Genomic DNA, 27,556 nt, shown 5'->3' with positions numbered 1-27,556 from the left:
TCTCGCTAAATTTATTGGCCTTTTCTAGGAAATTCTTGAAAAACCTTATAACCGTGGTTTTGAACTCTATATCCTGTCATTTGTTTTCCTCCATTTCTTTCATTTGTGATCTGTTTCTTTGTCTCTGCATTTTAACTGCTTCCCTGAGTTGATAGAGTGACTTTGTGTGCTAGGTGTCCTATATAGCCCAGTGGGTTGGCCTCCCCAGTTACCTGAGGTGGACACTCTTGGTGCACCCCTTTGTGGACTGTGTGTACAGCCTTGTTGTAGTTAAGTCTTGATTATTGGTATCACTGGGAGGAATTGATCTCCAGGCCAATTGGCTGAACTTCTGTGCTGGAGACAGCCTTATGGGACCAGACTTGCAAAATTGCAAAAGCCTCTGTGCTCAGCTTGGATGGGGTGGAGTCTCAGGGTTGAGCAGACAGTCTTGGCTTCCCGTCAGCCCTGCCCTTGCGTGCATGCCTCCAGACCTCTGCCTTTCGCGGCTCCCCTGAGTTTCTGCCTGACAGTCCAGATTCCCCTGTAAGAGCGTGGGTCCCCAGGGGCTTGCCCGGAACTGGGGTTCAGTGCAGTCGGAACTGGGGTTCAGTGCAGTAGGGAGCTTCCGACTCCCTCCCACTACGGAAAGCCAGTGGCAACCTCAGCAGTCCGTCTTCTCTTTGTGCACTTGCGTGTGCGCGCAGGCGCACATGCGCACCTCTACACCCCTGCCGGCTGCAGCTCCCTCGAGTCTCTGAGTCTCCGTGTGCCTTTCTCTCTACCTGACAGTCCAGACTACCCCCGTATGAGCCTGGGTCCACAGGGTTTCGCCCGGAACTGGGGTTCAGTGCAGTCAGAACTGGGGTTCAGTGCAGTTGGAACTGGGGTTCAGTGCAGTCGGGAGCTTCCTTCTCCCTCCCGCCAGAGAAAGCCAGCCAGGCACTCAGCTGCCCTTCCTCTCTGAGTGTGTGTATCCGTACCTCAGCCCTTTGCAGCTCCTCTGATTCTCCATGAGCTTCTCTCTTTCCTTCTAGTTGTAGAATTTCCACTCAGCCAGCTTTCCTGTGGTTCTGGATGATGTCCGTTCTGTCTTATTTGTAGTTTTGAAATTGTTGTGCAAGGCAGCAGTTTAGGTGCTTACCTATGCCGCCATCTTGGTTTCTCTCAGGGCTGCCCATTTTTTAATTGGACTGTTTGTCTTCCTTTTGTTGAGTTGCATGAGTTCCTTATATTTTTTTTTATATTAACCCTTTATCAGATGTATTATTCCCAAATATGTTCTCCCATACAGTGGGCTGCCTTTTCGTTTTGTTGATGGTTTCTTTGGCAATCTAGAAGCTTTTTATTTTAATGTAGTCCCATTTGTTTATTTTCTCCTTAGTTTCCTTTGCCCTAGGTCCTAGGAGATGTATCCGTAAACATATTGATATAAGAGGTGTCTGAGATTTTGCTGTCTATGGTTTCTTCTAGGATTTTTATAGTTTCATGACTTACATTTAAGTCTTTTATCCATTTTGAGTTTAATCTTGGGTATGGTGTAAGTTGGTGGCCTAGTTTTATTTTTTTGCATGTATTTCTCCAATTTTCTCAACACCATTTATTGAAGAAACTGTCTTGACTCCATTGAATGTTCTTGCCTCCTTTGTCAAATATTAATTGAGTGTAATGGCTTGAGTCAATTTCTGGGGTCTCTGTTCTGTTCCATTGATCTATATGTTTGTTCTTGTGCCAGTACCAGGCTGTTTTGAGTACAGTGGCTTTGTAGTATAATTTGATATCTGATATTGTGAACCCTCCAACTTTGTTCTTTTTCAAGATTGCTGCAGCTATTCAGGTCTTTTTTGGTTCCATATAAATTTTTGCAGTATTTGTTCTAGATCTGTGAAAAATGTTGTTGGTATTTTAATAGAGATTGCATTGAATCTATAGATCACGTAGGGTAGTATGCACATTTTAATGATGTCAATTCTACCAATCCATGAACATGGTATATGCTTTCACTTGTTTATATCTTCTTCTATCTCCTTTTTCAATGTCCTATAGTTTTCTGAGTACAAGTGTTTTACCTCCTTGCTTAGTTTATTCCTATGTATCTTAATTTTTTTTGTTGCAATGGTAAATGGGACTGTGTGTTTATTTTCTCTTTCTGAGAATTCATTACTGGTGTATAAAAAGCCATAGATATTTGGGTGTTGATTTTGTATCCTGATACACTGCCGAATTCATTTATTAAATCTGGTAGTTTTTTGGTGGAGTCCTTAGGGTTTTCTATGTACAATATCATGTCATCTGTGCATAATGAGAGTTTTACTTCCTCTTTTCCAATTTGGATGGCTTTAATTTCTTCTTCTTGTCTGATAGCTGTGGCTAGGACTTCCAGTGCTATGTTGAATAAGAGTGGTGAAAGCGGACAACCCTGTCTTGCTCATGTTCTTAGGGGAAATGATTTTAGTTTTTGCCTATTGAGCATGATGTTTGCTGAAGGTTTGGCATATATGACCTTTATTATGTTGAGGTATGATCCTTTTATACCCACTTTGTTGAGAATTTTCATCAAAAATGGGTGTTGGATTTTGTTGAATGCTTTTTCTGCATCTGTTGATATGATCATGTGAGTTTTGTCTTTCAGTTTGTTTATGTGATGTATCATGTTTATTGATTTGCGAATATTGTACCAGCCTTGCATCCCTGGAATAAATCCCACTTGGTCATGGTGTATGATCTTTTTAGTATATTGTTGGATATAATTTGCTAATATTTTGTTGAGGATTTTAGCATCTATGTTCATCAGGGATATTGGCCTGTAATTCTCTTTCATTGTGGTGTCTTTTTCTGGTTTTGGAATTAGAATAATGCTGGCCTCATAAAAAGCACTTGGAAGTTTCTTTCCTCTTGGAATTTTTGGAACAGTTTGAGGAGTATCGGTGTTAGTTCCTCTTTGAATGTTTGGTAAAACTCTCCTATGAAGATCCAGCAGCGGGGGCACCCGCCAAGACCCTGACCCTTTGCACCCAGACAAGACTGGCCGCGCAGTCCCCTCAGCTTCTTACTGTTGTTGGAAGTGGGAATCTGTGCTTAAATGAGAAATAAGGCCTCACTGGAGACATTCAAGCAAAAGTTGGACTACTCTTCCAGAACAGAAAGGAAACTCATGCATCAGAAAAGGTAACTAATAAAGGTACCAAAAGAATATGGCTGCACAAATTCCAGAATCTGATAAAACAGTTTAAAGAGTTTCTTGGAGTCTACAATAAACTTACAGAAACCTGCTTTTTGGACTGTGTTAAAGACTTCACAACAAGAGAAGTAAAACCTGAAGAGACCACCTGTTTAGAACATTGCTAACAGAAATATTTAAAAATGATGCAAAGGAATATCATATTCAACAGAATGAAGCCCTGGCAGCCAGAGCAGGACTCCTTGGCCAGCCACAGTAGAGACATCCTGATGGGTGGACTTTCCCTGAAAGGTTGCCAATGGCTTTGCACTGGAAGTGAGGATTCATCTGATAGAATCCCCTGAAAGCAGTAGCCACCATGTTTACCATCTGTCATGACTGTTTGGCAAATGGAAACCACTGGAGAAACAAAATTGCTATTTACCAGGGATAATCAAAATAGAAGGTCTTATTGTCCAATGAAAATAGTAAGATGCAACATTTGTTGAGGCATTATGATTCAGGAGCTTAGTCACTTAATTAGAAAAATAAACCATTGTTTCTTCAATTGTGACTGTTAATTTTAAAGCACAATATGTGTTCAATCATGAATGACCTAGAAAAATTTTATTTCTAAAAGTTAAATAAATGGAAATATCACTGTGCAAGCAAACAAACAAGGAAAAATTCCCCTATGAAGCCATCTGGATCAGGGTTTTTGTTTGCTGGGAGTTTTGTTTTGTTTTTTTTAATTTCTGCTTCTATTTCATCAGTTATTATTTGCCTATTCAGGTTTTCTGATCCTTCCTGATTCAGTTTTTGGTAGAGTGTATTTTTTTAGGAATTTGTCCATTTCATTCATATTGTCCAGCTTGTTGGCATATAGTTTTTCATAGTATTTTTTTTCTACAATCCTTTGTATTTCTGTGGTGTCAGATGTTACATTACCGTTTTCATTTCTGATTCTATTTATTTGTGTCCTCTCTCTGTTTCTTGAGGAGTCTGGCTTAAGGTTCATCAATGTTGTTTACCTTTTCAAAGAACCAGCTCTTGGTTTCATTGATTTTTTTTGTTTTTTTTTTTTAGTCTCTATTTCATTTATTTCTGCTCTAATCTTTATTATTTCCTTCCTTCAACTTACTCTGGGCTTTCTTTGTTGTTCTCTTTCTAATTCTTTAAGTTGTAGGGTTAAATAGTTTATTATTAATTTTTATTTTTATTTTCTTTCTTTTTATTTTTTTTTTTTGTAGGGTCACTTTTCCTTATCAATTTTATGTCTGGAAGATCAATGCAGTGAAGTCAGAGGGTTGTTAAAGTCTCCTACTATGACTGTATTGTTGTCGATCTCTCCCTTAATGTCCTCTAGAATTTTAAAAATATATTTAGGTGCTCCTATATTGGGTGCAAATATGTTTACAGGGTTATATCCTCTTGTTGGATTGATCCCTTTAGTGTTATATAGTGACCTTTTTTAAAAATATATTTTTATTTACTTCAGAGAGGAAGGGAGAGAGAGAGCTAGAAACATCAATGATGAGAGAGAATCATTGATTGGCTGCCTCCTGCATGCCCCACACTGGGGATTGAGCCTGCCACCCCCAAAGACATGTGCCCTTGACCAGAATTGAACCTGGGACCCTTTAGTCCACAGGCCAATGCTCTATCTACTGAGCCAAACCATCTAGGGCATATAGTGACCTTGATGGTCTCTTGTGATGGCCTTCATTTTGAAGTCCATTTTGTCAGATATCAATATTGCTACCCCAGCTTTTTAATTTTGTTTCCATTTTCATGGAAACTTTTTTCAATCCCTTCACTCTCATCCTGTGTGAGTCTTTTGTCCTGAGGCAGGTCTCTTGTAGACAGCATATATATGGGTCATGATTTCTTATCCATTCAGCTACACTATGTCTTTTGATTGATGCATTTAATCCATTTACATTTAAAATTATTGCCATTTTTATTCTGTATGCCTCCGTTTCACTCTCCATTTCTTCTTCTCATTACAGCAGTCCCTTTAGCATTTCTTGCAATGCTGGTTTGGTGCTGATAAATCCCTTTAGTTTTTTTGTTTGTCTGGAAAGCTCTTTATTTCACCATCTATTTTAAATGATAGCCTTGCTGGATATAGTAATCTTGGTTTCAGATCCTTGCTTTTTATTCCCTTGAATACGTCATGCCATTTCTTCTGGCCTATAGAGTTTCTAATGTGAAATCAGCTGACAGCCTTATGAGAGCTCCATTGTAGGTAACAAATTGCTTTTCTCTTGCTGCCTTTAAGATTCTCTCTCTGTCTTTAATTTTTGGCATTTTAAGTATGATGTGTCTGGGCATGGGTCTGTTTTGGTTCTTATGTTTGCGACTCTCTGTGCCTCCTGGACTTGTGTGACTTTTTCCTTCACCAGGTTAGGGGAGTTTTCTGTCATTTTTTCTTCAAACAGTTCTCTATTCTTTACTCACTTTTTTCTCCTTCTGGCACTCTTATTATGTGAATATTATTATAGTCCATGTTGTCCCACAGCTCCCTTAAACTGTCCTCCTGTTTTGTAATTGTTTTTTCTGTTTGGTTCTCTGATTAATATTTTTTCTACCCTGTCTTCTAATTCACTGATCTGATCTTTGGCTTCCCCTAATCTGTTGTGTACGCCTTCCAATGTGTTCTCCGCCCCCCCCCCCCATTGTGTTCTTTATTAGTTCTATGTCATTCTTTATTTCATAGTTACTATATCTTTTCTCATGCTGTTGAACATCTTTACCATCATTATTCTGAACTCTGTACCAGATAAATTTCTTATCTCCATTTTGTTTATCTCTTCTTCTAGAGAAATCTCTTCTTTCTTTCTTTTTCTTTTTTTGTCTCCCCATTTTGGTTGCCTGTTTGGGTTTGTGTCTATGTATTTGTTAGATCTGCTATGACTCCCCCTCTCTACTGTAAGACAATGTCAGATTCTTTTTCTGATTGGCCCTGAGTACCCTGTTTGAAGCTATCAGCAATCCACAGCTTGTGACTCCCTCTGCTGGGGCTGAGTGTCTTTGGGAAGAACCAAGATGTGCACTAGGATCTGCTTTTCCTAGCCCCAGGCCTATAAGGAGATTAGGCAAAGACTCAAAGCCTCCAGAGATCCACCTCTGCATTCAGTCTGATTTTATCCAGGCTTGATTAGCCTCAGACTATTGATCACAGGGTGGGGCAAGAGGTCTTCCAACAGGGTGGTGCAACTGCCTACTCCCCAAGCAAAAAGTGCCTGAATAGCAAAGGTCTGTGGAGAAAGATGTCCTCCGCAGCGTGAGGGAATGACTTAGCACAGGACTCTGAGGTGCCTGCCCTCCAAGCTCCAACCCCAGAGCCCCAGCCCTAGACTCTGCTCACACAGCACCAGTCCACTCTGCCCTCCCTCTGCCAGAGCCCAAGGTGAATGGCTACACACAAAATTTTGCATGTTGGCCCTTTAAGAGAGTGCCTGCATTTCCAGCCATCTCTAGCTGGCAGATAGCAACAGTGCTGCTTTTTATAGCCATATGTTCTATGGCCACCTTTCTGTTTCAGTTCTGTGGGCTCGGGAGCCCAGCTTGGGATTTAGACCCCAGGGTTCTCAGCGGGAACGCCCCACAGCTAAGACTTCCTACCAGTCTCTACTTCCTACCAGTCTCTATGCAGTCTCAACTTTCCATCCTTGGTTTTCAATGTTCTCTCCAGCTAGTCTTCAGTTGATTTTTTCAGGGTGTTTTTTTCTATATTTTAGTTGTAATTCCAGTTTGGTCCTGGGAGTGTGTCAGTGTAGCTTCTACTTACTCCACTGCCATTTTTAAGACCTGCAAATATTACTTTTACTGAACAAGTTGAAATGTGTTTCATTTCAACAGACACAATGTATATGATTATCCTTGTTATAAATAAGAAAAACTATGTATGATAAATCTGATGGGGGAACTTAAGGTAACATATGCCAATTATATGATGATGATGATGCATTGCGGTTCTCTTCTTTAGGTACTCAGTGGCTCCAAGAAGTACACCCAAAGAAAACCAGCCCAATAGATGCAAAGAAATGTCTTGAGTATCAGTTATCTTTGATTTCAAAACAAATCATCTCAAAACTTACTGGTTTAACTTTAAAACAATAAACATGATTTGTCACTGTTTTGTGGGTTCTCTGGGGGGTTTCTATTGTTCTGGGCCAGCCTAGCTGAGCCTAGATGATCTACAGTGGCCTGGTTCACATACCTGGTGGTTGGCAGGCTAGTTGATCAAAGAGGCCACACTCATCTGGCGGTTGGTTAGTCAGATGGGATGATGATCACATGTGTCTCATCATCCATCAGGTTAGCAGAAGTTTTTCACAAGGTGGTGTAAGAGTTCCCAGCAGCATGAGAGAGCAAGTCATAAAGAGAGCAAGCACTTTTAAAGACTTTCCTCATATCAGATTTGCTAATGTCCCATAGAACAAGCCAAGTAACATGGCCAAGCCTAGATTCAGAGAATGGAGAAATAGACTCAACCTCTTGATGGAAAAACTGAAAAATATAGTAAGTCCACACTTAATGTTGTTAATAGGTTGTGACTTTAAGCAAAACAATATATAACTAAACCAATTTTACCATAAGCTAATTGATATAAACAAGAGTTAAGTTCCCACAGCACCTCAACAACATTATAATGAAATGTTATTCAAGGACTTGCTGTACTGTGGCTACTCTGTTTAATCTACCATACCTTGGAAGCCAAAGTAGAGAGATTAAATGATATTCCTTGTGAGCAGAATGGGTGTGTCTCTGGTTGAAACATATTTCTATGAAGGGGGTGGGGGCTCTTCTGCTTTAACTACTGAGTTCATCTAGTAAGGCTGCTCTCTTGGGTCTTCTATTATACCTTAGGCAAAGATAAAACTAGAGGTAGGCAGAAGCTTGGGCTCTATAGACTACATGAAGAAATTTAGGTCTTGATCCCAAGAGCAATGGGAAGACATAAGACATTTTAGGAATGAGGGAGATAAGATTACTTGGGCTGCATTGAGAACAGTAATTCTAGCTTTGCTAGGAAGGGGAATAGTGAAATAAGGCTTAAGTCACAGAATATGGGGTCAAGGGACAGGTGTTATTTTTATTATTTTTTTAAAGAATAGTTTATTGCTTTTTAGAAAGAGAGGGAGAGAAAAGAGAGAAACATTGATGTGAAAGTGTAATATCAATTGCTGCCTCCTGCACACCCCCATAGGGTATGAAGCCCTCAACACCAGCATGTGCCCTGATTGGGAATTGAACCTGCAACTTTGGTGCACAGACAATGCCCAACCAACTGAGCTACACCGGTCAAGGCCAGGTGTTTTATTTGGAGTTGGGTTTTTGTTTGTTTGTTTGTTGGTTGTTTTTTCAGCAAAAGATGGTTTACACTAGAGCTTGTTTGAATACTGATGAAAGGATCCAATATTGTAAAAGGTTAAAGGAAAAGCCCAGAGAATTGGGAAGAGAAACTTCAGCATACATGGGAGTTGGCTAAAAACAAAAAAAAATCATATAATAAAATTGATTGTATTTTTGTTGTACAGTTCTATTGATTTTAACATGTGGAAATTCATGTAACTGTCAACAAAATCAGGGTACAGAAGAGTTCTGTTATAACCCTAAGTTGTTGGGTACATCAATACTTTCTTTTTATTCCATTGGGATCAGCTTCTGATAGTATTTCCTGGGTCAATAAATGATATCACTATTCTACCAGTTATTTGGGACAAAAACCTTGGCATCATCCTTGACTCTTTTCTAACCTGTGCATCCTGATGGCTTTATTTTCAAAACACACCTAGACTCTTCTTACCACCCCACTGCTGTCATTTAGTTCAGGCTACCATCATCTTCCGTCAAGACTAGTGCTTCCACGCTTCCCCCCGCCACCCCTCCCCCACCCCTTCACAGTCTATTCTCCACACAATAGAATTATCCTTTCAGAGACTTAAGTCTGATCAAGTTACTCTTCTGCTAAAACTCTCAAGTGAGTTCAGTAGTAACAATCCAAAGACATCATCATGGCCTACAAGATGATTGGGCCCCTGGCTACCTCTCTGATTTCATCTCCTACCACTCTCCCCGTCACTCTCTATCAATTATGGTGGTCTCCTTGCTATTCCTATAGCATGTCAAGCATATTCCTGCCTCAGGTCATTTGAATTTTCTGTCACCTCTGTCTGGAACACTCTTTCCCTAGCTGTCCACATGGCTCATTCCCATCAAGTCAATTCTAGTTTCTGCTTAAATTCCCTTACCAATGAGTTCTTCTCAAACATTTAAAATACCAGCTACCTGACACCACTGTCAAACTTTACCATGCTTTGTTCTTATTCTTAGCACATATCCCTTCATAGCAGATATATATTTGCTTCTCTGTCTTCCTATACTTTAGGACAAGGAACTTTTTTGTTCACTACTTAACAAGCACCTACATGAATGCCTTGCCTGGTATATAGTGGGAGTTCAGTGAACTTTTTTTTAGTGAATAAACTATAGGAAGAAAGGACAGGATGGGAATACATGTAGATTTCTAGATTTTAGGGCACTCTACATTTTCTGTTACTTATATGTACAGTAAGATAATCAGAGGAAGGGGTACAGTAAGTGTTGGGTTAGAGATCTGCAGAGATAGTGGAGAGCAAGTTAACTAGAAAAATATAATGAAATTTCCAGGCACTGTTCACAGTCCATTTAAGGTTGAAATTATTAACTTAGTGATGCCAATCTGTTCAGCAGGACAATTTTCTATGATAAGGCACAGGCATGGAGAAGCATTTTAGTACATCCAGGGTAGAGGACTTAGTTGGGGAAAAAGAAGTGTTGGGCAGGCTTACGGGTAAATAAGAGCAGGATTGTAATGCTGTAGCATTGAATCTAAGATGGATGAGGAGGGAAGTGAAGAGTGAAGCTTAAGTACAGGCTTTCAACAGATTGGCTGTCCTGATAAAGCGAAAAAAGAAACCAGTTATGGTGAACTTCTTTTTTCTTGTTAATCCTCCCCTGAGGATATATTCTTTTCCTTGGATTTTTAGAGAGAATGGAAGGGAGGGAGCGAGGGAGGGAGGGGGGAGATGACCGGTTCAGATAATCGAGCCCAGGACCCTTGTGTGTGTGTGTGTGTGTGTGTGTGTGTGTGTGTGTGTTGGGGGGGGCGGGGGGAGGAGAGGGAGGGGGCACGCCCAACCCTGAGCCACGCCTGCCAGGGCTTCGGTGAAGTTCTTGAGACATCAAGGTGAAAGCCTGTCGGGCTGTGGCTGGACGGAGGGATGTTCCAGTTACTGATTCCTGACGTGATAGCATCCCTGGTGATGGGTCCAGGTGTCTGACTGGGTCGGGAGGCTGACTAAGCCGCTAGAGGCGACGCACGGGTGTTAAGTGGGTTGTACACACTATGAAATTATCAAGGTGGAGACAGAGAGAATGTGCGGGGCTGGGTGCGCAAATAAGCAGATGCTCCCGACAGGGGCGGCTACGTGGGCGGAGAGCCCTGAGAAGAAGCGTCGGAGAAGTAACGGTTTTACGGGGTGACGGTGTTCGGCACGTAACCCCCCTTGGCACCGGGGAGTGATGGCACTAATCCCTGGGGGGGTCCCAGGGCCGCCGCCGCGGACGCGGAGGAGTGGAGCTCAGGCGGAGAGGGGTCTGAGAGCGGGGATCCCAGGGGACCGAAGGGACCGGAGCAACCGCAAGCACCGGCACGCCTTGTCCTCCCTGCGCCCTCCCCCCACCGGCGCCCGCGCCACTCCAGCCTCCACACCAGAAAACGCGGAGGAAACGAGGAGCCCGGCTCCTCAACTCCCGCGGAAGCGCTCTCCGAGGCTCGCCCCGGGTCCGCGCTTCCCCATTGGCCGCAGCTTCCGCCAGCGCCGACCCGCTTCCGCTCACGTCTCCGTGGGGCGGAGCCTTCCTCAAAAGCCACTTCCGCCGGACTCCGCCCCCTCACTCCCTTTTTTGGCGGCTTCTGGCTCAGGCCGCAGCCCCGCCCCGGCGGTCCCGCCCTTCCCCCCGCCCGGGCCGGCAGGCGGGCCCCGCGGCGCCGCTTCCGGTGCGGGCCCCGCCCCGGCTGTGGCCCTGGCGGCGGACCAGTCCGAGGCGCCGCCGCCGCGCCGTGGCCACGGCCGATGCCTCCTCCTCCGCTGCGGGTCCCGGAGCGCCCGGCACAGGTGAGCCGCGCGGCCGGGCCCTCCGCCGCGCGGGAGCAGGTGGGACGGAGTGAGGGAAGGGAGGCAGGTGTGCTGGGCGGACTGGCGGCGCCGCCGGAGGAGCGGGGCCGCGGGGCTGGCAGGAGAAGTGAGCGCCGGGGGAGACCGGAGGCGCCCGGCCCCCGCGGGGTGATGGAGGTGAAGGGAGGAGCCGATGAGGGCCCGCGGGGACTGAGGAGGCGCGGTAGGTGGGCTGGGGCGGCCCGAGAGGAGCCGGCGGAAGGCTGGAAGGCTCGGTGGGAGTCGGGGTTAGGGCTGGGCTGGGGCGGTGAGGAGCCGGGTGGGCAGTAACCGGGGGAGGCGTGGAGCCCGGAGGGGACCGAAGCTGGAGAGATCGGCGGCGAAGGTAGAGGGGAGGCTCAGAGCGAGGCTGGGTCAGAGCTGCGAACGGTCCGTTGCTCCGGGTGGTCCGGGAACTTGAGGGGAATGGGGGAGGGGCCGCGTGAGAGGATGAAGTGGCTGAGGCACCGGAGACAAGTTTCCAAGTGTAGTCGGTGGCATTGTTTGTGGGCCCGCTGGCTGCTGCGGGACGGGGCGGTGGGCTTTGGGGTGAATGGAGTTGTAGCAACGAGTCCTTTCATTCTCACCGAAGAGGCTGTGAGACGCCTCCTCTGCCGGGACGGCAGCCGGAAAGACGGTGCCGCAGGAGCAGTTTGTTCAGGGACTTGGGTGAAAAAACTCCTGCTCGTGATTGTAACGATTATAAATAAATTTTAGATGGTCAACGAATTATTCCCTTTATTCTTTTAATTTTCTTTGATGCAAATTGTTTTTATGTTAAATGAACATCTTGGCTAACTGGATTTAATGTGGGTGTAAATCTTTTTCTGCTTTGTTGCACTATAAAGAGGGCTAAAGCAGAATGAAATTATGCTACAGGCATAACACACTTTTTAAGGGCTAAGAGAATTAAAGGTGGTAGGAGGCAAGTTGGAATTTGACTCTCAGAATACAAAAGGCAAAAGCAGTGCTTCTAAGATAAACAGAAAAGTCGGCTTTTCTCTCTATTTTTTGCCTAGCTTTATAAATTAGACATTTTTTCTCTAACCCATTAAAATATTTATAAATGCAAGCAGTTTTTATTGCTAGGGATGTGATTACTTCCCCATGAATTTTTGAAGATGCTAGGCATTTAGTTTTTTTTAACCTTTCCACCCAATCCTAAAACAACGGAACCATGCATATATCAAGTCCCAACTTGTTCAGTGCATTCTCCTTTCATGTGATGATAACATTGTACGCCATATTGCAAGCCCTGTTCACCTAAATTTTGCCCAGGCAGTGCAGTAATCCCCATTCAGTTATGGATCCTTGCCGAGGAAACAACTCAAGTGACTGTTATTGGGGGTAGGAACTTGGAGAGAAGGGACTGGGGAGTGAGAGGAAGAGAGCCTGTGAAAGGGGTGTGATTTGGAGACTGATTGGGAAGAATGCCGATGAACCAGCCCCCAGAATACTTTTGACATAAAAGCCTTTTCTTTTTGTATTCGTCACAGAATATAGTAGAAGTGAATCAGAAAGAAAGGGGATATGAAGCATTTACTTAGCTGTTTATAAAAAAGAACCATTAACTTCTTTATATAATATTGATATCTGTTTTAAATTGATTAACTTTAAAATCTCCAGAGGAATTCTCCCATTTGTTATTGCCTCCTTTGGGGAGGCGGGGGCGGGGGAGGGGGCATACATTCTTTTGTTGTTGAAGTTGGATACTTTTTGAGGCTATAATGTCCAGTTGGCATGGCCTAGCCCACTTGTACAGCAGGCTGGCAGTTTGATTTGGAAAATTTGAAAAGTTTAGATTCAAGAGCAGTTTGCTAATTCTTTTCTCTGGAAAGAAATCATTCTGTCTGCCTGATCGCTCTGTGTCTAGCTTGGATGATAATTTCTTTCTCTAATGGGCCTGAGAGCATAAGCAGTATTTTCTCTTTTGTAAGCACGCCCTTCTTTTCCTTTATTATTATGTTTTCACACACACAACCTTTTTGTTGTTGTTAATCTTAACCTGAGGATATTTTTTCCATTGATTTGTAGAGAGAGTGGAAAGGAGAGAGGGAAGGGGGGAGGGAGAGATAGAGAAAGAAAGAAACATTGATGTGAGAGAAACACATAGATTGGTTGCCTCCTGTACACACCCCAATCAGGGCTGGGGATCAAATGAATCTGAGACCCTTGAGTGCGTATGCTGATGCTCTAACCACTGAGCACACCGGCCAGCGTGGTAAACACAACCTTTGTACAGTGCGAACCAGTTGCCTTTCCAGTAATAAACAGATTAATGTTTTGTAATGCTGCAGGAGAGAGATCAGAACACAGATGTTTATAGACTTGATTTTGTCTGGATTTACTTCTTTTTAAACCTGCAGTACATCACTACTGAGATTCATCCCATATTCCCCTCTTAAATTCTGTTCCTCTTCTTCACACCCTCCCTACTTACCCATCCACCCCTGAAACTCCCACCACTCACTCACCTTAAAATTCAGGTTTAGGAGTATATGTTTAGTGTTCAGAACTCATACCCTTTACTGGAGAAAAGAAAGCCTTTTATACCTGTTTTACATAGTTGTTTTTTTCCCCCCCCTTTTTTTCTCCTTCTTTGTGGTTTCTATTAATCACTTAAGGTTTAGACCCAGTGTGCCTGCTGGGCTGTGCCCAGGTTCAGAGCCATGCCAGTCGGTGGGTGAAGCACTTGAGGCCCTGATGGAACCGCTGCAGCAGCAGCCACCGCAGCAGCAGCCACCAAACCTAGCTCCTCTGGGGATGGATGCCAGAGAGAAGCAGGGACAGCAGATAAGAGAAGCCCAGTTCTTATTTGCCCAGAAGCTGGTCACACAGACTCTCCTTTCTGCCACACCGGGGCGGCCTTCTGGCAGCCCTTCCCTGGGTCCCTTAGCCAGAGTTCCTCCAGCCACAGCAATGACCCGAGTTTTTGAACGGAGCAACGCAAACTCAGAGCCTAAGGAAGAGGAGGGAGGCTTGGAAGATGAGGATGGGGATGATGACATTGTAGAGGTGGCTGAGAAAGAGGCCCAGGCCGCTTCAAAATATTTCCATGGGCAGAAAGTTGCTCGCCAAGACCCCAGAGTGGCACCCAAATCTGGTCTCCTTCCAGCACCAGGGCGCCCACCACATGGACAGCAAGCTCAAGAAGACCGTACCCAAGATGCTGCCAAGGCCCCACCTTCAGTCTCCACAGCTGGGCAGCCAGGCTGCAATCAGGAGGAGCATCTCAAGCAGGTCAGTCTTTCTGGTGTGGGGGCCATTTGTTCTTCCTAAAGGCTAGTCAGGGGTACTGGACTCTCAGGGCCAGGGTCTGTGCCAGTCTGTGCCTTCTTACCCTACTTCCGTGACCAGTAGCCTAGGCATGATCTGACTTTCAATTTTTTCGTCATACTTGTGTTCTTGATTAAAGCAAAGAAATGTGTAAGTTACTGCTCATATAGATTGTTCCAAGTTTGAAATAAAAGAATATCAATAGAATCTTTTTTTTTTTTTTAAAGGAAGGATAAGGTTGCAACACTTAAGAGGGATATCTAAAAATGAGATGCATAACTCTAATTACAGTTTTTCTAGTAATAATGTAAAAGAACAATCTTGCCTAAGACAGTTTCTTAGCTCCAGGCTAACCCAGGATCATGCTCTTTTGTGTATGTGTGTGTTTTGTTTTTTTTTGGGGGGGGATCATGCTCTTTAAGGACAGTTTTATTGTTTTGCTGCTAAATGTAGCTGATAAGAACTTGCATTGTGTATGTTTTCTAATAAAGAGCCTTGTAGACAAGATTTCATTTCACAGGAAAGGGCACACATCAAAATTCCCATTTTAGCCAAGGCTAGCTTGTGATTTTTAAACGTACCTGAGCATTAGTATCATCTAGGGAGCTTTACAAAATATATAGCCCTAGTCGGTTTAGCTCAGTGGATAGAGTGTTGACCTGCAGACTCAAGGGTCCTGGGTTCAATTCTGGTCAAGGGCACCCTCCCGGGTTGCAAGCTCGATCCCCAGTGTGGGGCGTGCAGGAGGCAGCCAGTCAATGATTCTCTCTCATCATTGATGTTTCTATCTCTCTCTCCCTCTCCTTTCCTCTCTGATATCAATAAAAATATTTTTTAAAAAAATATATAGATTGCAGGGTCCTAATGAATTATATCTGGAGGTGGAGCCTGTGGAATCTGTTCTCAACCAAGCCTTTGATTCTAGTTCCTCTTTTCTTTCTGACCTTCAAAGCAGTTTTTCCTCTCCCAAAGAATGGGAGAACGGGAGCAAAGTTAAGTTGTTCCAGGTAAAGTGACTTACTGGTGCTTAGGCAGGGAGCTCATGATAAAGCTAGTAATATCTGCATATTCCCCATAAGCACATACTCTTCATCTGGTCCAATGGTGCTATTTAGAAATCAGTTTTGAAAAGCTGTGCATTTCCATGTGCAACAGAAGTCACATAAGAAAAATGCTTTGGAACCTGAAAAATCAGCCTCTGTATAAAGGAACCTGTGCAGTTATCTGAGTTTATAATAGTGGTGGTGGCAGAAGATTTCCAGAGCCAACAAAGTGGGGTTCAACTCCCATCTCTTCCATTTATTACCCTGTGATCTTTTAAAAAAAAAAATACTTTTATTGATTTCAAAAAAATACATATTTTTATTGATTTCAGAGAGAAAGAGAGAGAGAGAAACATCAATGATGAGAGAGAATCATTGATTGGTTGCCTCCTGTGTTGAGCCCGCAACCCAAGCATGTGCCCTGACTGGGAATTGAACCATGACCTCCTGGTTCATAGGTCGACGCTCCACCCCGGAGCCACACTGGCTAGGACTCTACATCTCTCTGAACCTGTGTCTTCTCACAGATTTTTAAATTTTTTAGTGGCTTAAAAGGGAAATTTTATTATAATCACTGGTTGTGAAATGGCAATCATACACCCTTATGAAAAATTTACAGAAGTTATCAAACTTACTTGCTAACAGAGATATTTAAATATTTTGTGAATTTACTTGCCAACAGAAGAAAAAAAATATTCAGCAGGGGAGTAAAGGCATTTATGGCTCCATGTTTGCATTCTCCTTTGACATACCTTTTCTCTTGTGTGAGCCAATGCTGAACTCTGGTAAAGAGGGCCACCTTGTGAACGGGTGACTGGACTCCAGCCGAAGAGAGTGCAGGGGGTGCCAGGGGACATGAGCACATCCTGACGGGTCTGACGCATGAGAGATGGTGCCTTCTCTGTTAACTGGAAAGAAATGTAAAATGAGAGAGAGCGCAAAAAAATATTAATAACCTAAAAGGTTTCTGGCCGTTCTCTCTTCTCTTTCCTGACTTGTGACAGCACACTGTCATGTTTTACAGACTTGAATTTTCATGTGTTGTTCTGATACTGTCTGTAGGGAGCCTGGCATGGGCTGCCGGAGAGAGCCGTACTGAACGGTCTTTCAAGCGAAGGACTCCTCCAGGCCCGCTGTGGGACAGGACAGGATGTCGTCTGAGCTGGCATGTGGGTGGCAGTAGTGCTCCTGGGCTCTGGTTTTTTTTAAATCCTCACCAGAGGCTATTTCCCCATTGATTGTTTTTAGAGAGTGGAAGGGGGAAGAGAACATCACTGTGAGAGAGACTCATTGACTGGTTGCCTCCCATTGGCACCGCTACTGGGGCCAGGGCTCGAGCCTGCAACTGAAGTACGTGCCCTTAACTGGGAGTCAAACCCTTCTGTCAGCAGGCCAGCGCTCTAAGTACTGAACACCAGCCTGGGTTCCAGGTGCTCTCCAATGCAGTCAGTGCCCCCTCTGTGATGCTGTCAGACCCGCTCTGAGGGAAGATGCTGACACAGAGGTCTCCCTCAGATCTCCAGGGAGGCGGTGGCAGAGGTGGGACAGGGATCAGAAAAGCCCAGCTTCCGCGACAGCAGCAACCTGGCCGCTCGCCCAGACCTGCCTCCCAGCTGACTGCTCGGGTTTAGCAAAACATCTGTGAGCTGCCGGCAGCCCACGCTGCCGGGTGGTTGGCAGGGTTCCATGCCGGCCGATGAGTCAGCTCACAGTGGTATCCTGCCCTGACAGCACTGGGAAAGTGCAGGCCAGAGCAGCTGGGCTGCCCTGCCTTGGCAGCTGGCCAGCCTTTGCGTGTGTGCAGTTGTTCTTAGAAAGTGCAGCCGCGTGCGAGGAACAAGTGGAGCTCCGGAGCCTGTCTGTCTTCAGGAAGTGCAGCAGGTGTTGAGGTCAAGCCATTAGAGCTTTGAGAAAAAGAGACTTCAGAACTGGCGTGTGCGTGCACACGTGTGCATCAATGGCAGACACCCAGCGCTGTTTTCTAGACAGCAGTAGCCCCATGGCTCACAGCTCAGTGCTCAGAGGGACTGGCTGTTGGCTCCTGAAACTGAGTTCATTTTAAGTCTCTGATGCATACTCATTAATTATAGACTGCCTGGTAGAGCACTGCCAAAATGTGTTATAAATGCCAGCTTAGCCGAGGCCTAATCTCGGCCCCCTGAATTCACCTTCCCCCTGGATTTGGAGATTAGGAATTGGGTAACAGTGACTTAAAACCTTAAATGTGTACCTTTTTTTCCTTCTGAATTTAGTTTTACCAAATCAAGTTGGTCTGTGCCCTCCTTTTTCTGATCCTGTTTTTGAAGCAGTAAACAATGTGGGGATTTAAAAACCTTTTTTAAGTTGTGCTTTGAAAGAGGGGCTAAAAAGATAATATTGGGAGAGCCTTTGGAAACCATTAGGATCCATGAGACTAGTTTTTGTTTTTTTTTTTAAGTGTTCAAAGTCTTTTGTTTCTTAAGCAGTTACTTAGTAGAGAACAGAAATAAAGGATCTCTTGCTCCAGTGATTATTACAAAGATTGACACAAATGATCTTATTGTGTTCATTTTGTTCTTTTATACACAACGAACTTCTAGAGAGGCTTCTCTGGGCCAGGCCTGTGCTTCATGGACTAAGGCATGGTCTAGCAGAGGCAGTGTGGGAACCTCAAGAGGGGGTGGGTTTTGGGTTGCAACAATTTCACTCTTTCTTGAAGCCCAGCTGCTCAATCTGGGCTATGCTACAGATACTTTAATTTTTAAATTAATTTTTTATTTTTTAATATGTTTTTATTGATTTTACAGAGAGAGAGAGAGGAAAGGAGGAGAGAAACATCAATGAAATTTTTTAGAACATGTGACGTCAAAATAATTTAATGAATTCTCTTTGAAAAAACTTTTAGAAAATAATTGGTTCTCAAGCCTGGATCCTTAGAAAGAGTGTAGGATTCTCTGGCACCAGTGATGGCAAGATGAATAATGCCACTGAGCACAGGGTGCTAAAGCCAATCAGATTTCAGTGGGCAGAGTAAATAATTGTTCCATGTTCCAATGTATATATTCCCACCTATTTATTTATCACCTCCTACTCACTCCTCAACATTCTTCCGTCTGGACTCTCCCATGTCTCAAGTCAAGAGACAAAGAGCTGATTGGCTCTTCTCTCAAGGGAGATCAGAAAAGCCCTGTCAGCATTCAACTGACGGTGGGGGGAGGAGGGGGGTATTCCTGGCCTTCTTAGCGTTGGTTTTCTGTCCTCCTGAAAAGAGGGTAGTACAGGCTTTGTCTGTCTTAAGCCCATTAGTGGAGCCAGGTTTCCAAAGGGAGCACATAGAATAGAAACATGAGTGATGGCTTGATAGGCATGTGGGAGCCAGAGTGCATGGGTCTGATTTTCTGCGTACTTTTGGCAGTCACTTCAGGTACTGAGTGTGGAGGGAAAAAAGGATGACTGACTGCTTGGTCTCCAGAACCTGTCACAAAGAGTTCCTCTAAGTAGTAAGGTGTGTTCTCTTGGGTTCAACCTGCTTTTCTTGGTGCATACTGCAATGCATGTCTTTGGAACATTAGATGCTTTTTGTAAAGATTGTGCCAACTATTGCCTGGAAAAAAGTAAGGTCAAAGCTTTCCCCAATTTCTTTGTAGGATTATCTTGCCTGTCCTAGCATCTAGAATCACAGTGAATCCATCTAGGTCAACGGTTTTCAATTGAAGGCGATTCCCCACCTCTTCCTGACTCCAGGGGTTGTTTGGCGATGTCGGGAATATGTTTGGTTATCATTACTGGGATGAGGTTGGGATTGGGGGATGTGCCCCTGGCCAATGGTGGCTAGAGATCAGGGATAGTATTAAGCAGCCTACAATACACCGGAAAGTCTCCCACAACAAAGAATTATCTGGTCCAGAATGTCCCAAAGAATGGTAATCCTCTCCCACCATCATCAGGGATTGATTTTAAAGATATTACACAGGTGTGGTGTATTTGTTTTGATTTATTTTATTATCTCCCTTCCTCCCAAGGTATAGCAAGCAACTAAAAGCCATCTTCCTATAAACACAAATTATAATTTCTCTTTATATTTGCTAATACCCAAGCCAGTTATCTGCACCCTCTCAGAGTCATTTCAGATTTTCCTAAAATTTCTTCTGTATTGGATCCATTTAGACTTTCCCCCCAAGAGTTCAAAATTATCTGGAATCAGACATTTTCATGTATTTTTTTCATTAAGCTCTAGATCCTATGTTTAAAAAATAAAGATATTCCAAAGGTGGAAAAAGAATATGAGTGTGGCCCTAGCCACTTTGGCTCAGTGGATAGATGTTAGCTATGGACTGAAGGGTTATGGGTTCGATTTTGGTCAAGGGCACGTACCTTGGATGCAGGCTTGATTCCCCAGCCCTGGTTGGGATGAGTGTGGGACGTAACCAATGGATGTGTCTCTCTCACATTGATGTTACTCTCTCTCAGTCTCTCCCCCTCCCTTCCACTCTCTAAAATATCAATGGAAAAATATCCTCGGGTGAGGATTAACAAAAAAAAAAGAGTGAGAGAGAATATGAGTGTTGAAAGATCTTCTTAAAATGAACGCTATCATACAAAAGTTAGGTTGAATTGTCATTAGCATCTGAATACTTTTTAGAGCTATAACTTTTCAGTCTGTATTACCTTTGTAGATTAGATGCTCCATAAATCCTAGACACTACTCTAAAACAACTTCTTTTTTCTAGAGCTGTGACCAAATTCTAGTATTCTAGAGTTCTCTGAAACATTTTAAGTTTGTGTGAGCTGAATCCATTGCACTTTTGTAGCTGCTGCTTCAATATTAAAATTGGATGTGTGCATATTTCTTTTTTAGGTAGAGGTAAACTTTATTTATATTAAAGTCTTATAAATACAAGATCAGTGATTTGGGTCCTAATTCTTGCACCCGTGTCCCAGATCTCATGCTTTCTTAATTTTTAGGGACTTGCTCCACTAGTGACCCTCCATTTCCCTGACTCTTTGGACTAACTCTCTTCTGAAGCCCTTTCCACATTCACAAATGTTCTACTATTTCCCAAATTAAAAAACACACACAAAACAACTCCTTAATAAATCTGCCTGATTTGATTGTTCTCAGGCAGTGGTCGGCAAACTCATTAGTCAACAGAGCCAAATATCAACAGTACGATTGAAATTTCTTTTGAGAGCCAAATTTTTTGAACTTAAACTTCTTCTAACGCCACTTCTTCAAAAGAGACTCGCCCAGGCCGTGGTATTTTGTGGAAGAGCCACACTCAAGGGGCCAAAGAGCCGCATGTGGCTCACGAGCCTCAGCTTGCCGACCATGGTTCTAAGGAAATGAGAAGTCACTTAAAAATCTTTCCTTCCAGCTTGTTCTGTAGCCCTAACTGTCTACCCATTCCTCACAACAAAGCTTCTCAGAGGAATTGCTTGCACTCCTTGCCTTCACTTTATCACCTCCTACTCACTCCTCAACATTCTTCCGTCTGGACTCTCCCATGTCCCTGAAGTTACTCTTCGAAAGGCTGCCCAGTGACCACCATGTTGGTAAGCCCAGCCTGCCCTCACTTCATTGATCTCTCAGCATTATCAGGTACAGTCAAACCCTCTCCTTAAAACATTCCCTTATGCTTTCTAGAGCCCCTCTATTAGCTTATTTTCCTTATCTCTTTGTTTTTCATCTGACCTAGAACTCCAAGTTCCCCAGGGCTCAGTCTTAAACTCCCTTCTTTTTATGTTCCCCCTGGGCAATTTCTTTCACTTTCATGACTTTAAATACTGGTCTGCAAGCCTTTGACTCCTGTACACATTGTTTGAGCCCATGTTCCAATGTATATATTCCCACCTATTTTATTTATTTATTTAAAAAATATTTTTATAGATTTCAGAGAGGAAGGGAGGAGAGAGAGCTAGAAACATCAGTGATGAGAGAGAATCATTGATCGGCTGCCTCCTGCGTGTCCTCTACTGGGAATTGAGCCTGCAACCTAGGCATGTGCCCTGACCAGGAATCAAACTGTGACCTGCTGGTTCATAGGTCGACGATCAACCACTGAGCCCCACTGGCCAGGCCCCATCTGTTTTCTTGACATTCCACTTAGATGTTTTATTGGCATCTCAAGTTTAACACTATAAAATTGAACACTTGGTTTCCAACTTACTCCCCCACAATTATTTCCTCCTTTATTTTTCTTCTCTGCAAATACATTTCTATTGAGTTGGTCATTCATATCAGAAAACTTAGCATTTACTATCTTTCATACTTCTTACTCTGTTATTCCATCTGGTAATGTTCAATCCATCACCAAGTCTTATCAATTGTTCCATCTAAATATCTAAAATCCTGCCACTTTTTTGTCCCCGCTGTCACCTACCTAATCCAAGCTATCTACCTACTGCTATAGATATCAACTAGTTTGTCTTCCCTCTCCCGTCTAATTGTAAAGGCCCCAAATCTGCATAATCTGATCCCTGCCTGCTTCTCCAGCCTTATTTTTGTCAATGTCCGAACATATCACTGTGCTCCAAGTGCCCTGGCCTTTGTATATGCTACTCATTCTGCCTAGAACATTCCTCCAGCCTCTTATCCAGTCCTTGGTTCTCACTTTAACATCACTTCCTCATTTCTTGTCAAGATGGCCAGATATGTACATGCGGTACTGGCATCCTCCCACAACCATGTCAAATTACAAATAAACTATAGAACAACCATCATTCAGAACTGTGTGAAATCTAGCTGAATAGAAGTCCTACAACAAGGGATTTAAAGAAGAAGCCACATCGAGACTGGTAGGAGGGGCGGAAATGCAAGAAATGGGCTGGTTTCACACCCATGTGTGGTGGATAAAAATTGGGAGCTATATCTTGGCTAAAGGGGTACCCCCTGAGGAGCAAAGGTCCCAGCCCCACACCAGGTCCCAAGCTCAGGGTCCCAGTGCTGGGAAGAGAAGTCCCCATAACTTCTGGCTGTAAAAGCCAGTGGGAATTAAAGCTAAGTGAGACAGAGGGCTGCTGGAGTCCCAGACAGTCCCTTTAATTTTTTTAAAAATTGGTTTTAGAGAGAGGAAGGGAGAAAGAGAGAGAAACATTGATTATTTCCTTTCCATACTTGCCCCGACTGGGGATTGAACTCACCACCTTTTGGTGTACAGAAAAGTACTCCAACCAACTGAGCCATACCAGCCAGGGCAAATGTTCCTCTTAAAGGGTCTGCACATGGACTTACTCTGACTCACTCTTTCTGAACTCCAGTGCTGGGATAGCAGCTCAAAAGGCACCAGGGACATATGGGGAGAAACTGAAGTGTTTGGCATCAGGATGAGAGCTGGGGGGAGGCAGCTTTCTCTCAGACAAAAGTAGTGGCAGAGGCCATTGTTTCTTTGATGAGTCCTCCCCCACAGAGTGGTAGGCAGGACCATATCTGAGTCTCCTCAACCTGGCTATCATTGTTTGCCCTGGTAAATCCCTGAGACCCTGCCCCACCAAATTTGTGGGCCCACTCAAGTGGTTTCCACTGCTTTTCCATATGAGTTACCCATCTTGGCTTGTACTTCACACTTTCCTAAAATCTCTCAAACGAGTAGCATCTAGCCACACTGTGCCCTGTACCTCTCACTAAGTAAGTGTCCCGGGCCCAGCACTAGCAGCAACCAGCCACAGTTTGCGGCTTGGCCTCTCCTGGGCACCCCCAAGCCCAGCACAAGTGACAGCCATCTAAAGATCACTTTGTAGCGCAAGCCTGGTGGCCCTGGGCAGAATACAGGCAGTGGATAACCTTGGACTGCAACTCCTGGAGGATCCCAGAGCCAGCCAATGCACCCAGTGGACAGCTTCAGACCATGTCAAAACACTGCTTGACCACCTTCACAGTGACACACTCAAGGGGTGGACTTAAGTGGGTACCACAGGCCCTCTGAAGTAAGTCCTACTCTGTGGAGCGGGCCTCTGCACAGTTGATCTTCCATGATGGTCAGTGGTCACAGACAGTCCTTGCAGCAGATCGGCCTGGGGATGGCTGTGCCATTGGACCCTACAGGACACCTATTACATTAGGCCAAGTCCAGGGAATATAGCAGCTCTATCTAATACATAGAAACAAACACAGGGAGGTTGCCAAAATGAGGAAAAAAAGAAACACACCCCAAATGAAAGAACAGAACAAAACTTCAAGAAAAGAACCAAACAAAGTGGAGACCAGCAATCTACCACATTCAGAGTTCTAAACACTGGTTATAGGGATGTTCAATGAATTTAAATATTTTTTTATTATTGATTTCAGAGAGGAAGGGAGAGAGAGAGAGAGAGAGAGAGAGAAACATCAATGATGCAATGACAAGAGAGAATCCTTGAATCATTGATCGGCTGCCTCCTGCACGTCCCCTACTGGGGATCGAGCCCGCAACCTGGGCATGTGCCCTTGGCTAGAATCGAACCTGGGACCCTTCAGTCTGCAGGATGACGCTCTACCCACTGAGCCAAACCAGCTAGGGCAAATTTAAAGGAAGAGTACTTGAACTTAGAACTTCAACAGCATAAAAAAGGACATGGAAATCATAAAAACCCGTCAGAAATGAAGGATATGATAACAGAAATGAAGAATAATTTACAGGGAATCAAGAGTAGAGTAGATAAAGCTGAGAATCAGATCAGCAATTTGGATTATAAGGAAACATAAAACACCCAAACAGAGCAGCAAAAAGGAACTGGTGTAAGGAACTGTAGGAACCCCTTTCACGTCCCGCGTGGTTCAGGGTTTGGGTTCTGGAGAAGGCCGCACACAAATGAAAAGAGACTAGGAAAGTATTAATTTGGGAATATTGGGGGCCAGGCGGGAGCCCACCTCTAGTGGGAGGACTACCCATTGCTCTGGCCCTGTTATCCCTTTTATTGGGACTATGCTATAATAGCTTTTAGGCAGGAAATTCCAATAACAAAAATACATAAGACAAACAGGTGGAGGCTGCTTCAGCTAACAATGTTTCAACTAAACAGTGAGTGATTAGAGCAATTAAGGTTGTTGACCAGCCTTCTGGGCTTCCTGTCCACATCTTTCTATTAGTGAGACAATGATCAGTTTCCGGTATCTCCCCCATTTCTTTTCTTTAAAAAATCTTGCATCTGCAGACTAGGAATAAACATATAAGAACAAAAATTGTTTGAGTCCCAATTTCAGTTTCCCAACAGTTTTTTGAGTACATGTCAGCATTGGTATCTGGATGGTGGACAAATGGTGGCAATGCAGGTCCGACCCTCTCTGGTTTGGTCCTGGGCAACCTGTAGCAACGCACACCTGCTGACTGCTAGTATGGCAAGGCGTTGTCAGCGTCTTCCATCTTTGGACTGTTTCTTCTCTTGTCTTCATAGCTGGAGCATTCCTGTCAATTCCTCTCTGTTGCAGGAATCCACATGGTCTTGGAGTTGTTTTCTGAAAATATACAAACATATTCTCGACCAAAAGTTAATAAAGGAATCTTTTCTATAAATTTTACTTGGGATCCTTTTTATTTTTCCCCAACCGATTTTCCTTTGGCTTATTTTGATATCATGTGTGTTTTTCATGGGTGTCTCGCTGTTAGTATTACAAATGAAAATTAATTTTCAAAGTAAAAATTTTTCTAGATGTAATTTACTTACAGGACATTTTTCCTTACATAATATTTTTCCACTATCCCCCCTTTTTTTGAATTAATGGAGGCTTTTGGGAATTTTTATAATGCAGTCTTGATAACTTTAAATTTAAATTTTTTTTGCACAAAAATATGACTGCTTTAGGTTCATTGCATGTTAAGCAATTTTACCACAAAATGAAATACCAGTAGAAATTTTAGTTAATACTTTATGAACAGCTTTTTGTCCAGTACAATTAAATTTTCTTTAATATTCACTTATTTCAATTAGCCAATTTAAATTAATCTGAAAACTTGACTACTATTTTACTGTAAAATTTAATACTCTAACAACAATCTTAGTTTACCCTGTAAATATTAGTGGAAAGGATTATTTGCATCCTTGAGTAGGCCCTGAGCATTCCTGGTACTAGGCTGGATTTAGATATAGGGCAGCTGCTGTCTGCCAAGTCTCTGTCTGTTACCTGGGTCCCGATCTGAGCTGGGCGTGGGAAGCGAAGCAGCCATGGGGGCAGGAGACCTCCCTCAGAAGGGGCAAGGGTTCAGGCCCCTGCAAGGTTTGAGGGGTGAGGGTCTGTGCCCCACCTCTGTTGACCCCCAAGTTTTCTCCTGATGGCCCCTCTGCGACTGTGCCTTTCTTAGGTTGTTCCTTCCCTGAGGAATCTTACCCCTCTCTGGCTAACCAGCCATCCTCCAGGGCCAAGCAGGATGATGTGAGGTTCAGTTCTGTCTCCTTGGTAGCCTATGCCCCGTGGCCTCCACGCCCAGCACCTGCCTTGGGATCCCCTCGCCTGCTGGCGGGGCCCTGGCATTGATCACATATCTTGGGGAACCCAGGTTTCTTCTCCAGGGAGGGCCCAGCTCACACCATTGGGCGAGAGACAGATCTATGGTACCAGCCACCACAAGGCTTCAACCTCAGTATGAACAGAAAACTCAGGCAACAGCTGTGGGAGGGTCCCTCTTGGCAAAAAGGGCAAGAGAGGCCAATATAGAATGCTCAAGTGCCTTCCCAGTGCCTTAATTCCTTTCATGTCCTTTTTAAAATTGCTGCCAAACATTCAAAGAATTAGTTTGTAAGTTTGTTTGGGATAATTGTACAATATGCTGTTGTAAAATATCAAAAATTATAATGAAATTGTAGAATAATATCATGTAAGTATATTCTTTGCTCTATGCCATGGCAATTCTATTTCAAACTGGAAGAAATATTTAGTTACTTCATTTTGCCCTTCTTAGAGGCCAAAACCTTCATAACATTTAAAATATATTTATTAATTTTTATTTGATAAGGCTTTCCATGCAATTTCAAGTATATTAGATCTGTTTTAAAAAGATTTCCTTTAAGAAGAGAGAATAAATTTCTTGTATTACTCCGGGCCCTTGGAGCTTTCCAAGAATCATCTCTGTTAAGAACTTGAAATTTTAACATGGAAAAAACCATCAAACAAATATCTATATATGATTTAATATTATAATACCTTTTATAATTATTTTTAAGATATCAATTAGATTTTAAACTGGTCTTTATATTAAAATTTTTTCAGTTGCGAATCACAGAATTAATCCTTCTTTTTTTAATTAGACCAATAAGCAACTTATTTTGAATTCCTAATTATTTTCAGAGAAAACACAACATTTTATTTTCTCAAAAATAAGTTCTTATACTTTAGGCATATGATTACCACAACCACATTTTTCAAAGATGGTTCCTGGCAGGAAACTAGATTGCCTGTCTGCTGGAGGAAGGGCGTCTACCCCTTCCTTCATTAACAAAGGGCATAGCCAGTTACCTGGTCTATTTAGATCTTTATAATTAATACATTATTTATCTATATTTCAACAATTTTTTGAGATTCAAATCCAATTCCAATTATTTTAAGGCATTTACTTTGGATAAATTCTATAACAGACAAATTTACTTATTTTCTTGAAGGCCTTAAAAGTTAACTGTTTAACAAGGTTCATTAGCATTTTGAAAACTACTCTTTATTATGGAAATGCAAATCCTGTTGCTGGAATTGGCTTGAATTTCGTTCTGGGTTTTTCATTTTCTATAGCTTTTGCAGAGAGATTCCAGCTGAAGACAATCTAAATGTCCAAAATCGGTCCATGCGTGCAATCTGTCTCTCCCCACGAGCACAGAAGTTCCAGACACATTTCAAAATTTTTAAGACTTTTTAATGGCGAGAAAGGAAATTTTAAATTAGCATACTGGGAGAGTGGGCTTCCATATTGGCTCACCACGTGTCTCCCTCCCTTCCCCCACATCCTGCTTAC

At 43.3% G+C, this 27,556-nt stretch overlaps 1 protein-coding gene and 1 pseudogene across 1 annotated transcript in view; both read left to right on the top strand.

Moving 5' to 3' along the window:
* Positions 1–3,125: 3,125 nt before the first annotated feature.
* On the top strand, positions 3,126–3,419 carry LOC129149191 (mitochondrial import inner membrane translocase subunit Tim9-like; annotated as a pseudogene).
* Positions 3,420–11,176: 7,757 nt separating this feature from the next.
* The window catches only part of ARID3B (AT-rich interaction domain 3B), a 79,535-nt gene continuing 63,155 nt past the window's right edge, over positions 11,177–27,556 (top strand). Inside the window, exons 1-2 of the mRNA XM_008157066.3 lie at positions 11,177–11,307; positions 13,971–14,586. Coding sequence (XP_008155288.2) covers positions 14,050–14,586 — 537 coding nt within the window. The 5' untranslated portion in view covers positions 11,177–11,307; positions 13,971–14,049. The remainder of the gene's footprint in view (positions 11,308–13,970; positions 14,587–27,556) is intronic.

This window comes from Eptesicus fuscus, chromosome 5 (genome assembly GCF_027574615.1).
Source record: "Eptesicus fuscus isolate TK198812 chromosome 5, DD_ASM_mEF_20220401, whole genome shotgun sequence".
NCBI lineage: Eukaryota > Metazoa > Chordata > Mammalia > Chiroptera > Vespertilionidae > Eptesicus > Eptesicus fuscus.
Note: the sequence above shows the minus strand (reverse complement) of the source record. Positions and strands in the feature narration are given on the sequence as shown.